The sequence below is a fragment of the Eumetopias jubatus genome, unplaced genomic scaffold (assembly GCF_037043125.1).
Source record: "Eumetopias jubatus isolate StellerSeaLion01/CBP00866 unplaced genomic scaffold, mEumJub1_p1.0 scaffold_17, whole genome shotgun sequence".
NCBI lineage: Eukaryota > Metazoa > Chordata > Mammalia > Carnivora > Otariidae > Eumetopias > Eumetopias jubatus.
In genome coordinates, this window is record NW_028274823.1 from 47,947,668 (window position 1) to 47,960,460 (window position 12,793).

Sequence of the window (12,793 nt, forward strand, 5' to 3'; positions counted from 1 at the left end):
CCAGATAATTGGTTATCATACACACAATTGTTTGACTCCTACTGGCTGTATCCATCCCAAGCAACACTACTAAAGACTGCCCAACATCTGCAGACTGAAGAGCCATTAAGTAACTCATTAAACTTCCATCTTCTTTATCCTTATAAGGTCAAGGTTAATGATCAAAGGCCCAGGATAAGACACTCTGCCTTCAATAAGGTATTATTTCCCATTAAAAAATGAAATGCATTTATATTTCTACACATCTGCATTTCACAGCAGGAGCCCAACTCAGCCAACACTTTAATGCTGACACCACCAATCAAGATACAAATGCTTGGACTGAAAAAAAAAAAAAAAACTTTCACAGACCCAAGACTAATAACTAAACTGATTTATGGAGTGTATTCTCTGTCTCTGCTTTTTCAAAAGTTATTAAACTTTTGTTTAATTAAATAAAATTTAATTAAACATTTTGTTTATTAAACTTTTGTTTCTAACTAGAGAGATAATTGTGACCATTAAATAAAACAGAAAATACAGCAAAATACAATAAACAGTATTCCCATTCCACAATCCAGAAATCACCACCATTAACAATTTGGTATACTTCCTTTGAATATAGTTACTATATATATTAAATCCATCTCTTAATCTGTACAGCTTAATGTAATTGGCACTTTATATAATTTTCTTCCCAAAGTTTTAGATAATTATATACTAAACACTTTCCAGTATACTTAAAATTATTAAACACACAATATAGTGGTTTTGTAAATCTATCACATGGGCAAAGTAAAATTTATTTTATTTACTTCATTTTAACCTAAGGCATATAAATGCACATTCACCTGCCAACTATTTGGCTGTAGAATTCAAGGCTTTTCACTGACTAAATTTCCTGCCTCTCTTGTGAAAACCACACCTATATATTCTGCAATGTTTCAGTTTCAGTTTATTTATTGTGGAATAAGAACTTAAGGCCACAAGTAAAACAATCCAAGGGCAGATTTCTTATGGATATATAAATACACTCCCCCTTAAACTTGCCCACAACTTCTTCAACAAGGATCTTTTTCAAGTGATTTATCTTTATAGAGTATATCCAAAGTAATCAATTTAGTTCTAATAGAAACCACAATTAATTCATTGGTTTGCATCCTATTTGAATATATTACCTAATTACAGTAAGAACAACAGGCATAAATAGATTTAGATACAACTAATACTTGGTAAGCACACCTCTCATTTGGTGAAGGTTGAAGCCCTATACCAACCGGAGCTATTCAGCACAAAAGGGCATTTGTCAGTTTTTTATCTTTTTAATTTTTGAATTTGTTTTAGTTTTGTTTTATTGTTTTGATCTTTTACAAACCCTTGTGTCGAGGGCTAACTTTCAAGTTCTCTGCTACCTGAGAAACCCTGACCCAGAAGCAGGTTGTCTACAAATGGTTTAGCACCAGGTTCCCCATGAAAATGCATTGAGTGATGAGCGAGGGGGGCTGCCCCCTTTACAGCTATGCCCCATTTCCCAGGAGGAGGGGCTCTCCGCACCGACCCCGGTCCCCACTTGGGGCGGGAACATTTGTCAGTTTTTTAATCCAGAAATAGAGCACCATACTAAAAAGTCAGTTAATTAGAATTAGGGTCAAGATAGTGTTTAATATAAACACTTCCGCACTCCATGATCACTTTTTATTCCTGGAGTCTAAATCTTACCATCATGCCAACAAAAACTTATGTTAAACAATAAATTTGGGTAAGCAATCTCACTTCCCCTCTTCTTGATGAGTACAGCTTTCATTCTTAGTCTGTGTGATTCATTCACAGTCTTATGGAGATTCTGATGAGACAGGCTTCCTGATATTACAGTGCTCCTATCCTTCTGCATGGCTATTCAAAGACTGTAATAACTCAATCTTGGCATTTGACTGATTCCCATTTTCTGTTCATAGATTTGCAGAAGTAGAAATCCCAATCATCTTTCACTTTAACCAACAGAATTTTTTTTTCCCCCTTAGGGACCCTTGCTAGACAGAAATGTCAAAGAAGTAAGCAATTGACTGAGACCAATGTGGGGTATTCCTGGCTGACTATCAAGACCTCATGAATGTTAGTCTTCTTAGGACTGTTGGCTAGTCAGTGGTGGGGACCTTGTAGTATGGTTCCAAGAGGGAATTCAGATGCCCTGCAGGAGACACTGCATATGGTGCAACACCCAAAATTTATTTGATGGGGTTGGTATTGTTGTTTCTGTAGGACTCCAAGGCTATGGTTCCAAATGTTCCCTGATACATTTCCATTGGTCAGTCTCAGCATATGATGCAGTAACTACTGTAATCAAAAGCAAGTTTGGAACGGACAAAGAAGACAATTCTGGCTGGATCTTAGGGAGCAGAAAAATAAAGAATGTAACTGTTCTCTGTCATTGGTCTACTGGTTCTCTACATTGGTACACCTACAAGCAGCCACAGTTGAAAATAGAATTAGCAGATCAAGGAATACGAGTTTAAAGAACACAGTCTTTATCCTTTGTTGAAACATCACCTAAATTTCTCCTTGGACTGAAAACCAGGACAAATTCTCTGGTTTAAAAGGCTCCCTTTACCATAGCATAAAACAGGTACAGGGCAGATGTGCCATTTATGGAGTTTATGATGGCAAATGCCACTGTCCCTGAGCTAAAGGGATTGAAAGAGGCCATGTACAACAGATAAGGCCACACTCTTACCAATGGGTTAGTATCTGGGGTGGGGAGAGATTACCTGGAAAATGATCTTTCAACCTTCATGATTCTTCAAGCTATGACACTTAGCATGTCCTTGGCAAATTACAGAACCACTCTAAGCCAGGCTTAGATTAGCTGCATGATTGAGATCATCGTACCCGGACTACTGGCCTAGATGATGGTCTTTGAGTCCTTGTTTTAATCAACCAATAAGGCAATAAATAAATACATAAAGTGCTGGCCCTCCTGGCACGCGGCAAAACCCCACAAACAGCAGCTCTCACTGTTACTGTCTAAATTCTCAAACCCATTCCAAGACTGAGATTCTGTGAAGAACTCTTCCACATTTCTAAAAGTAACATTCGTGGCACAGACATCAACAGACTCTGATCCCAAAATGATGATGAGAGTGTGATTTTTCTCTTGGTAAAGTTCTAACTCTCTGGCAATTCTCAGGAAGATCATGACTAGTATCACATGTCATCACGGGAAGGGTCTCTTATGAGACAGGCTCTATGTTTAGGAATTCCTATCAAATATTCAACATAAAAATTATATTCTCATAATCCTGGCTATAATGTACTCATGCTAAAATAGTTGCATAGATCCAGATGATCTTTTTTTTCCTAATGTTCTTATAGCCTACATTGCAGCCATGACACACACTACCACTTCTAAGAAAAGGCCTCAAAGAGAAAAATGGTATCATTGGAAGCTGCTAAATTTCCATTATTAAATTTTAATCTCAATTCAGTTTGCAGGCTTGTTTCTGACTCGTCTCTTTTTATGCCAGGGAATGGCAGTCTATGATTTATGTACAATCACCAATCTGTCTTGAAAACTAAAGGCTTATTAACAAAAAAGTAATACTTTGAAATATAAATCAGGATTAAATTTCCAACAAACACAGGCCATGATGTTTTCAAACTGCTAATAGGAAAAGTTCCCCAAAGTGCAAAGGTATCCATCTAAAAGAGCTCTTTGATGGATACAAGCCACGTATCAATCCTTTGGGACCTAAATCACAGTAACTTCTAAATAAAGAGGGGACTAGCATACAATGCAGAGACTGCCTGTTTTTACTAATGTTCTCTCCAAACTCCCAAGATGCAATGACAATAAGACAGTGTGGGAATGGAACGAAAGCAAGGCATAGGGCATTTTTTTTTTCTTTCATCAAGAATCTGAAGATTTCTGTAGATTTCAGGTTTCCAGATCATTCAACAATCTCACTCATTTTTCCCCAGAAAACTTCGGTTCCTCTCTTTGAAAAACGTATGTCCAAGATAAGCTTAAAAAAATGTGTACCAAGCCAAGGATGAGAAATGGTGGGCTCCAGTTTGTGGAGCAGACTAAATTTCCAACATGATTTGAGGTAGATTTCCACACCATATTCGACTGTGTGTGCCCGTGTATTCGAGAGGAGCACGGGAAAGACCCAAGGGAATACAAAAACAAGAATCTCTCATTGTGATAAAAGATCCCTCAAGCTAGGTAGCAAACCAGCTCCAATACTTCAACTGAATTCAACAGCCTGATGTGCTCTTGGAGGAAAAGACCTAGTCTATCCACTTCCCATTTCTCTTGACATAAAAGCAGGAAATTTTTTTGCAGCTTACAAGCCCTTGAACGAATGGTATACAAGGCAGGTAATTATCATGACCCTCATTATCCCAGAGGAGGACATTAAAGTTCAGAGAGATTAAAATGGTTCTTTGAGGTTGCACAGTTATCACAGGATTTAAGGCGACAGGTTTTGGGTTTTTTTTTTTGTTTTTAATGCAAATCTCCATCACCCTCCCACAAAAATCCCAAAAAGTAGTCATGACTGACGACTAAAGGAGGCACTTTCTTAACCTGGCTCCACTAAGCCAGCTGACTGTCACCACCCCTCCAGTGTGATGAACACCATTAGGCCGGGGATAGTGACAAGTTCACAGCACCAGGCCAAGCTCAAAGAAGCACCCACACCACTGGGACCAACTTTTGAGTTGTATGCTTACCAACACTCAGCCAGGGTAACCATCCTGTTTATGTCAGTTGCTCTTACTGTAATTATGTAATTTAGTTAAATTTGATGTAAGCCACTGATACATGATTGTGGAAATGAAAGATAATTGTAGTTTCTATTAAAACATAGGTGAATGCTTTGAAGAAACTCCAAATGGTGACAAAAAATAAAAAGAATAAAATTACTTTGAATTATATGTGCAAGAAAACTATAAAAGATAGCGGGGTAGGGGACATGGTATAGCATCTATAAAGAGTCTCGTTCAGATTCCTTCACTAGTGTCTTTTTTTTTTTAAAGATTTTATTTATTTATTTATTTGACAGAGAGAGACACAGCAAGAGAGGGAACACAAGCAGGGGGAGTGGGAGAGGGAGAAGCAGGCTTCCCGCTGAGCAGGGAGCTTGATGTGGGGCTCCATGGCAGGGTCCTGGGATCATGACCTGAGCCAAAGGCAGACACTTAACGACTGAGCCACCCAGGCGCCCCCTTCACCAGTGTCTTTAAAGAAGAAAGAGGGGATTAGAGGTATGGCTTACGAAAAAAGAAAAGAAAAGGAAGAAAAAGAAAAACATGCTAAGCTCAAACTTATAAACACACACTCAAGAAAAAGCCTTGGCCCTATATCAAAATATAGGAGAAAGCTTTATTTTAATTGTCTGCTTTGTAAACTATTACCTTTATAGACTTCTTAAATTAACCAGTTAACTACCAGCATTGCAATGCCCCAAATTGATGTTTAATAAATATTCATTAAAATGAATTAAAATATTGAAACATGACATATATTATGAAGACAACACAACTATATGAAAAGACATAATAGCTTATATTCAGTTGAACTACTATTTTGTGGAATCACACAACAAATGCTGTCAAAATTTTGTGTGATTTGTATGCCAATCTACGTGGGACAATAAGGGGCCATTAGGCTTTGGCCAAGTTTTTGGAATCCTTAAAAATTTTTTAATTTAAAAAATAAAGTACCCGAGACAGTGTAATAACTCAATTGCATAAATGGGTAGAATTTTTTTCCTCAAATTTCTACATCAACGTAGTCTAACATTGTCTTACCAAAAGGGTTGACTTTTATAACAACTTGAAATGACATGGCGATGTTAAGACTATCTAGGAAAAATGTGAAAGACTACTGCTTACACTATAAGAAATAAAGGGCTAAAAAAAAAAACAAAACTCTACAAAGAACCTTCAAACGAGCCATTATTCAACAGGAATACAAGAAGTCCCAATGAAACAGTGGTAAAGATGGAAAATCAAACGAAGCATCTATCGTACAACTCCCATTAATAATTGCACGAATGGAAAACACCTATTTAGGTACATTTTTTTCTTTTTTTTAAGGTTTTATTATTTATTTGACACAGAGAGAGAGAGAGATCACAAGAGCAGGAACACCAGCAGGAGGAGTGGGAGAGGGAGAAGCAGGCTCCCCACCGAGTAGGGAGCCAGATGCAATGCAGGGCTCAATCCCAGGACCCTGGGATCATGACCTGAGCCCAAGGCAGACGCTTAACGACTGAGCCACCCAGGCGCCCCTTTAGGTATGTTTTCATCCTGATATTAGAAAGTTTTAAACTGAGTCTGATCCCCCCACCCCTTTCAATATGTATATGGTTCTGGAGGAAACACTTTCCTGGGTGTGGACAAGAAAAACATCTAGGATCTCCAAAATGTCTCAGTGGTATTTGTCAACCCAGTACAGCTCTGCTTCGCCCAACACAAAAGTCTGAGGATAAAAACAGATTCAAAGGGGAAAAAAATGAAATTCAGTTCTATTCACAAGTAATTCAAATGCCTTTTACAGACTTAGATTTATGGCTCTTTCCTTGCTCTTATATATTTCAGGGCCAAATTTCATGTTCCATTTTCAACATCCCAGATAGAATATCGAGATATGCTTGGCACTAGATATGAGAGGTTATGAGGAAAGAATTTCTACAAAAGAAGCAAGCTGAAAATCTGACTTCTTCCCATCACGCTTTGGACAGGAGGAAGAGCTGGGGAAGCATCCCCAAGGGAAGAGAGAACTTGCTCTTCTGCACACCAGACCTCCCAAGACAGAACTGAGTCACCCTGCACCCGCACTCTTGCTCATGGCCCAATCTGGACTTGGAAAAGTAACAGACAGAAGTTGCTACAAACCAGCTTCTAGTGTCTGTTTGTTGGGTTTGTTTGTTTGTTTTTTCCCCTTTCTAACTGGTTTATGGATCAACACTGTGTTAAAAAAGGCTATCCAGAAAATACAGCACAAATACAATAGGTGGATGGATTCACAAATCAACCCTGCAAAAGGTCATCTCAATTAGCAACAGTATTACCAATCCCTTAGCAGTCATGGGGAACAGAGGAGGAAGGCTTAAACCACACTGTCTTCATGCACCAAGACCAAACTAAAAATGGCTCTAGAAAGAGCCTTGCCCACACCTGCCCGTGCCCTTTGGTGTGTGTGTGTGTGTGTGTGTGTGTGTGTGTGTGTGTGTGTGTGTGTGTGTGTGTGTGATGAAGTACAATGTGTCTAAATAGCAAAACACACAGTATAATTGATTAAAGCGGAAAAATTTCATAATCCTGTATTAAGGCCAAGGAAATCAAAACATACTCAGGTTGTAACATGTGCTCATCAAAAAGCTCTCAACTAAATTTCATAAGAAATACTGACCTCTCCACTTTGGTGGGGTTGGGACCTGCTTTGCTAGAATTCCTTTGAAGGCTTGGATTCATGTAAATAGAGGACAATACATAGAAGTAATTTTATTTAAACAAATTATTTTTAAGGCTGCAATAAAACAACTAAGAGTACTCTTACTGAAAGACTGGAATCTTTTGAAAAGAGTACAGGAAAATACTCAGTGTTGGGTGGGGGGATGGGGTAACTGGGTGATGGGCATTAAGGAGGGCACGTGATATAATGAGCACTGGGTGTTATGTGCAACTGATGAATCACTGAACTCTACCTCTGAAACTAATAATACACTGTTAATTAATTGAATTTTAAAAAAATTTAAATAAAGAAAAGAAAATACTCAGTGTTATCAAAGGCTGTCTTCAAAATTACAACAGGTATGACTAGGTCAAGTTTCAATGAAATAGACTTGGCTATAATAAAATCACCCCCATACCATGTTTATACATCAGTGATACATTCTACATCTACCTCTTCACTAAATACACTATTTGAGATCTGTGGTCTTACTTATTGTAATTAAATATATACTTTCCAAATAGGGCCCTAACACTAACCAATTAAAAGTAGCTCTTTCTCTTGTCTTCAGTTTCTGAATTTAGCCAATAACTCTGAACTCTGAACTGTTAAAACAGGGCTTCTGGCTGAGTAAAGTAACAATCCAGACTGGCACTGTCAACACTCTACATATAAATTTCAAGTCTGAAAACACAATTCATTGTGCTGTAAAAGGCTCTTTGTAAACTGGTCAAAATCACTGTTCCTCTCCTGTCTATAGTAAATCTTCATTTGTCTTGAAAAATTTGTGAACTAATCTACCTTCTCAGAGGCAAGATGCTTTGAAGAGGTCTTTGGCGAAATAATCTGGTGGCAATACGTTTAAGATATTTGCTTCTAAAAAAAATATCTGAAGCTAAAGCAAGTCTTGGGCAGCTAACTGGGAACCCAAGAGAAGGCAGTAATGTAGAAGAAAGTTTTGGTCCAGCTCAGGGTCTAAAGCTTGGAAGAGGACAAGAGAATAGTCAACCTCAAGCCCTTCCCCTCCTTCTGCTTTTAAATTCAATCTTTCTTTGTCTTTAATCCAACAGAAAATTAAGAGTCTTCTAAAGTGAGCCTCCCGCATAACAAAAATAGCTTTTGTTTTGCCTACTACCCATCAGTAAGTGTGTTTATTCAAGAGTGAACCAGCCCCTTTCCCTCCAAAGAGCTGTGCTGCCTCTACAGACAAGATCCTTCTGACTGACCTAAGACAAACACAAAGACATTTATTCTGTAAGCCCTGAGATGTTCAAGAGCAAAGACCCTAGCCATTAAGGAATCAGTGACTTAGTCTTGAAGAAACAGAGCCTCATCCTTAGCTGTCCTCAGGTGCTACAACATAATTCATGACTTTCATTAAAAAAGAAGAAGAAAGAAGAAGAAAAAGAAAGAAGAAGAAAAAGAAAAAGAAAAAAGAAAGAGAAAAAGAAGAAAAAAAAATATACTTAAGTCTGACAGTAGGAACTAGGAAAAGGGGGAATTTCTCTCCTGGGAACTTTAGTAACATAATCAAAACAAGTGAAAAATAAAATGCAAGACATTCAGGCCGTTCTTCAGCCCACAGTAGCAGTGCTAATAATCCCTCAAATGAAATCCTTATATCCTTTTGTTAATCATCTTGCAATCTTGGACACACACACACACACACACACACACACACAAAACTATCCTTTTCTCTAAATTACCATATAAACCTCACTATTTAAATGCATCTTTTACGGAAACTGCATAATCTTTCTTTCATTAAAATTTCCCTTGTTGATATATGCAAACCAGGTCAGTTTCTATTGGATTTGCATACTTGTGTTTTATCCCTTAATTCAACTCCTTGTTGAAGGTTTAAAAAATAGCAAGAGCTGGATCTCAGATACACATAAAACATATGCTGCTTATATGTCTAAGTGAACACTGACACCATTTACAGATTCTCCCCGCACCCCTTTTCCTTGGGGCTGAGAGCCTTGTCAATAATCATTACTTATTAAACAGGCTGCCATTCCCTTCTACAGAATGTAGAAAAGGAGCATGGAGAGGTAGAAATAATTACCTTGGGCTTTTCTTTAAAGACCTCCGGAATGCAACACAAGGAAATCAATTAAGAAAGAACATGAAATATCCCCCCCACACACACACACATATACAGTTGAGAAGTACACCCACACTCCATTATTCGTATCAATTGCATCAAATGATAAAAAATCTGAGGTCTTCAGGATAGACACATATATATTTTCAAACAACTGAATATGTCCATACATACACCTGCACATCCTTTATTCTCCACAAAACTCAGGCTAGATTTGCTGAGAGAAGCCTCTAAACACCTCCTGAGAAAATGTGCTCTCAGAAATGACTGCTTCAGCCAAAGGAGAGGGAAGCAGGAAGTTATCCGGTTTGACTGCCATTCTGGTTTGTGGCAGATTCCCTCCTTCCCCTCTTCTCTCTGACTCCCAATTTATCTTTTTTTTTTTTTCTCCCAGAGTCAGGGCATTAAGGAATTTCTCTCTTGGACCTTACCCACAAACGCACTAAATCCTTTTTTTAAAAAAAAAGTTTCAAGGGTTAAATAACACCCAGGTTAATAAGATCACAGGTCTGAGAAATGAAAAATTGTCAGATGACTGAAAGCAAGCCAGGTAATCCTACTGAAGAGTTAATGATGAGCCCTCTTCCTCTCCAGATGTTATAGCTCAAAACAGAAATACAATGTAAAGACAGTTTTTTGAGAACAGGCTTGCACAGAACTTGAACTGGCAGGCGGGGGGTTTGTCCTAAATAACCTTCACAGGTTGCAAACTGTTTCCGATATCCTGATCAATAGTCAGACTGAGAAGCTTCCCAACATTTCCTTTAAGAGCAAGGTGGGGCGTAGGGGGGTGGGAGGTCAATTAGTCACACAAAACATTTGTAAAAATACAGAGAAAATATACACCACCTAGACAAATACATAGGAAGCTATCACTCTTGGGGTAAACTGGCCAGGGCTGGCAGGAATCGCGCCCAGGCTAAAGATGCTACATTCACAGAGTGACCTGTTTCAAAGGGGTTGGACGTTCTCCCCCTGGAGTGCAGAGAACTCTGTCCAATTCCCCTTATATTTTTCAGGCACAGAGGGAAGGGAGATGAGGTTTCACAGCCCACCTTTGGGAAAGGAACAAAAGCAAACGCTTGACAGCTGAAAAAACTCCTCCTCCGTCAGGACCCTAGAGGCGGTAGCTCGGCAGGGCTCCCTTGCTATTTCCCCCTACTTAACTCACTCTGGGCGACCACAGAATCAATCTCTACACCCAGGAAGGGCCATGGGCAGGCTGGGGGGGGAGACGGGGGGGGGCGTGGTGGAGGGGGGTGGTGATCACTTTAGCCCTACGCCATGGATCGCCTCCTTTCCTTACCTCCCCCAGTGGTTTCTAATTAACCCTTCCTTCCTGGTCGCTGCCCGGGTCAGGGCTGCTATAAGTCGACAGCTTCATTCTATCAACATTTCCATCAAATCACCCCCCCACACACACACGCGCACACACACCCACACAGACATAACTTCCCCTTGTGGTTTATCATCGGTCAATTTGCATGTGCTTTTTTTTCACTCCTTCCTACCGGCGGGGAAAGGGCTCAGGGCTTTTGGGAAGGCCTCCCTCCCTCCCCAGCTCTCAATAGGAGCCGGATCCCGGAGCTCGCCAGCAGGTCTGCAGTGAGCAGAGATCGCGCTCGCGTTAACCCTTGGAAGGGAGTTAGGAGATCTGTTCTCGTCTGGGACCCACTGAAGTAGGCCGGGTGGAGCTTTACAATCTGCCTCCGTTTCCTACTGCCCCCCAGCCTGCACAGGGACCCCGAACAGACCCACACTTTTTTCCTCCCTTGCGGCCAGGTTAACTATCTCATTCAGCGCTCCAAACCTGGAATGGGGTGAGGGGTGGAGGATGCTAGAAGACAGGCGGCGGAAGGGAAAAGACAGCAGGAGGGCAAAACGGAAAGTCAGTAGTAAATCAGAGTTCAGTCCCCGTGTATACTTACGAAATTTGGGGCTGGTGCTTGTTTCTGGCGTGGTGGTGGTAGAGGAGGAAGACGAGGAGGAGGAAGAGGTGGTGGCAGCATCCTGAAAGGGAGACAGGGTCCAGGACGGAGTAGAATCATGAAGGTAAGAGGAGGTAGCGTATGCCGCAGTGGGCCAGGAGGGCATTGCCTGGGTACTGGGGGTTCCTGGCACCGGTGGTCGGGAGCCCGGCGTGCTGCTACTGAAGAAGGGGGCTGTGGTGGACAGAACTGTCGGGGGTGCCGCAGTGTTCCGTGCGGTGGTGGAGCGCGGGCTGGCCCGGATGGGCACCCGGTGCCCGGGAAAGCGAGTCGGCGCCCGCGTGATGGTCGTCAGGCGGGTGCTAATCCGGTTGGGCGTCCTGGAAGAGGCGGCGCCGCCGGCGGAGGGGGTGGCGGGGGACGCAGTAGAAGTGGTCGTGGTGGTGGTCTCCATGGCCTTGGGGAAGGAGCTGGGCTTGGAGAGGAAGAAGGGGTCCTGGCCCATCCCCTTGGAGTCCACCAGGTCGGTGGGCACGTATTCCTTGACGGAGCCCACCACGATCCATTTGAGGAGCATGAGGCTGAGCCCCAGGCCGATGAAGCCGATGAACAGAGGCACCACGCACAGCCACGTCTGCTGCCGGTTCCACACTATACAGTCGCTACAGCGTAACTCCCGGGGGGGCTCGGCCGCCCCTTCGCCGCCGCCGTCCGGGCCCCCGCCCGCCGCTGCCGCCGCCGCAGCCGCCGCGGTGCCCTCCTCGGCCGAGGCGGCGGCTGCCGAAGCGGCTCCAGGTGGCGAGGCAGCGGCCGCACCTTCACTCATCCTAGGAGCCGGTCTTCACCTTCGCCCCCCCGAGGGCCGCGCCAGAGGCATGGGGCCGCGCGGGCCGGGCGCGGGCGCGGGCTCCGGCGGCGGCGGCGGCGGCGGGTTCGGGCGCAGGCAGCGGCCGCGGCGGCCGCATGCAAATCGGCTCCCTGCCCCCACGCCCCTCCCCCCGAGAGGCGGGCGGCGGGCGGGGAGGAGAGGAGCGGGGGAGGGGACGCGGGCCGGGGAGGGGGCGGCGAGGAGCGCGGAAGAGGGGCGAGACGGGCCCCCGGCGCCGCCGGCCGGTCAGGGAGCGGCTGGGCGCGTCTGCAGCCCGCCAAGCGGCCTCCTGCGCGCCGGGGCCCCGCTCCTGCTGCTACTGATGCTGCTGCTGCTGCTGCTGCTGTCGCTGCCGCCGCTGCCGCTGTCGCTGCCCGCCGCCTGCATGCGCTCCAGCCGCGCCGGCATCCTCGGGGCGCCGCGCCCGGCCCGATCCCCGGGGCGCCCGCCCG

General features: G+C 43.2%; 1 protein-coding gene across 6 annotated transcripts in view; it reads right to left on the minus strand.

The window, feature by feature from the left end:
• The window catches only part of NRG3 (neuregulin 3), a 1,101,926-nt gene extending 1,089,627 nt beyond the window's left edge, over positions 1-12,299 (minus strand). For all 6 annotated transcript variants that reach the window (XM_028098949.2, XM_088019858.1, XM_028098948.2 and 3 more), the window contains exon 1: positions 11,474-12,299. In XM_028098949.2, the coding sequence (XP_027954750.1) occupies positions 11,474-12,299 (826 nt within the window). The remainder of the gene's footprint in view (positions 1-11,473) is intronic.
• Positions 12,300-12,793: the final 494 nt, after the last annotated feature.